The sequence below is a fragment of the Primulina tabacum genome, chromosome 1 (genome assembly GCF_025594145.1).
Source record: "Primulina tabacum isolate GXHZ01 chromosome 1, ASM2559414v2, whole genome shotgun sequence".
Taxonomy (NCBI): domain Eukaryota; kingdom Viridiplantae; phylum Streptophyta; class Magnoliopsida; order Lamiales; family Gesneriaceae; genus Primulina; species Primulina tabacum.
Genome location: NC_134550.1, coordinates 49,736,948 through 49,738,843, shown reverse-complemented (window position 1 = coordinate 49,738,843; position 1,896 = coordinate 49,736,948). Strand labels below are relative to the sequence as shown.

At 35.7% G+C, this 1,896-nt stretch overlaps 1 protein-coding gene across 1 annotated transcript; it reads left to right on the top strand.

Moving 5' to 3' along the window:
* Positions 1-523: 523 nt before the first annotated feature.
* On the top strand, positions 524-964 carry LOC142511528 (uncharacterized). Its single transcript, XM_075619651.1, has one exon. The coding sequence runs from the start codon at positions 524-526 to the stop codon at positions 962-964; it is 441 nt and encodes a 146-aa protein (XP_075475766.1).
* The last annotated feature ends 932 nt before the right edge of the window (positions 965-1,896 follow it).

Sequence of the window (1,896 nt, the reverse complement as noted above, 5' to 3'; positions counted from 1 at the left end):
CGAATAAACTTGAAGTTGAAATATCACACTCGTTAATTCTTGAAGAAATTTACAACCTTTAATGCTATTTATCCCTTCCTTTGGCGTTACTATATATTTTACAAAAGTCAAACTTGCATTCTTAAGAAATAATTTAGCAATTCCATCGCAGATTCTCTGATTTATCAGCATGATGAGACACGACAATTTCAAGTATATTTTGTTTTGATTAATTTTTTTGTGTGAAAATAAATAAAAAAATCCTTCAAAATTTAATTTCTTCATGGGCATGATGTATGATCATATTTCTGGCTTTATTTCCCACCTAACGCCTCCCCTGGCATGAATACCTGCACCCACCACTATTTATTAATCGGCGTTTCTTCGTTCTTACTGCATTAAATCTCCGCCTTCCTCTCTCCCAAGCTCTCAACTGTTCTTCTTCTTTTTTTTTTATTCAGATTCAGATATGAAAACTTGATAAAAACCCATTATTCTTTTTTTTAAAAATAAAAGAAAGATTATTATATTGAGGAGAATTAAAATGGAAGGTGTTTCGGCCGCAGCGTACAATGGGATCAGAGGATACTGGCGGAGGAAAGGCTACAACTCCTACCAGCGGGTTAACAGTAACCGCAGAAAAAGGAAGATGAGGGTGGTGGAGCTGGGTTCCGCCGCTGTCGAGGGGTCTGTCAGGCGGCGGAGATTCTGGCGGATCAGGCTGACGCCACGGCTGAATCTGAAGCTCCGCGCCTTCTCTCCGAAGAAGCTGTTGTTCGGCTTGCGAGATGCGTATGTCAACATGATGTTGAAGATCGCCAATACGAGTGTGATAAGCAGCGGGTTCGGAAGTTCGTTGGCCGAAAACGGAGTCGCCGGGTTCGGAATGAGACCGTTGAAGGAGTACGATGACCGGATGATATTGGAGATCTACAAGTCCATTGTCATGGCGCAGCCTGGATTAGCTCCCGCAGTTGGGTATTAGATATATGATTGTTACAAAGACAGAAACTTTTTGTTGATATTTGGATTAATCTCAGAGCCAATAATAACAATAATAAATTGTATATATTTTTATCAGTAACATGTTGATTGTTTCAAGTTTCAAGGATCCTGCGTCGCTAGAACTATCCAAGATATAAATTACCTTTAGAACCATTTGAATATTGTCCATGGCAAAAAATTTTCCGATGTAATAATATATCTTCCATTCCAAAAAATAAATTAGAACTCCAAAAAAGAAAAAAATTGAAGTAGAATACACTGTTCGGATAAGATCAATGAATGCATTCATGTGGGCTTTTTTTAGCGGTGGAAAGTGGTGAGTGATGATGTTGATGAACAAGTGGCGTAGGGACCATATCATTTGTTGATTTTAGACGTGTAATCTTGAAATAAAATAATAAAATTTAACATTAAGATTTACGTAAAAAATCTATAAAAATTATTAAGATTAAGATCACGAATAAGATGAAAAGAATTTTCATTGTAATATTTTATATTGTACAAACATTCATTGTGTTTAAAAAAAAACACACGCAATCTTAACATATGATAACAAAACATATCACAAATATTATAGAACAACATACTCAAATAATATATTGAGATGAGAGACGAACTCGAGAATGAGATGAGAAATGAGGTGAATTGATGCACCTATTTATAAGTGCTCTTCCTGATCTGAACACAAGAAACTTCCGCACAATTTCATCGTGAGCATGTCATTAATTTCAAATATGTTGCCTAATATAATAAATGTGTAACCATATTTTTTTTTGACTTTGTGCAATTTTCTCACATGATTTTGCTGACATTTCACCCACTTGGAGATTTGTTGAAGGTTTGATTGAGAGTCAAACACATCTCAACGCGTTCTTTCAATCTTATCATTTCCTGATGCTTACATTTCCACTA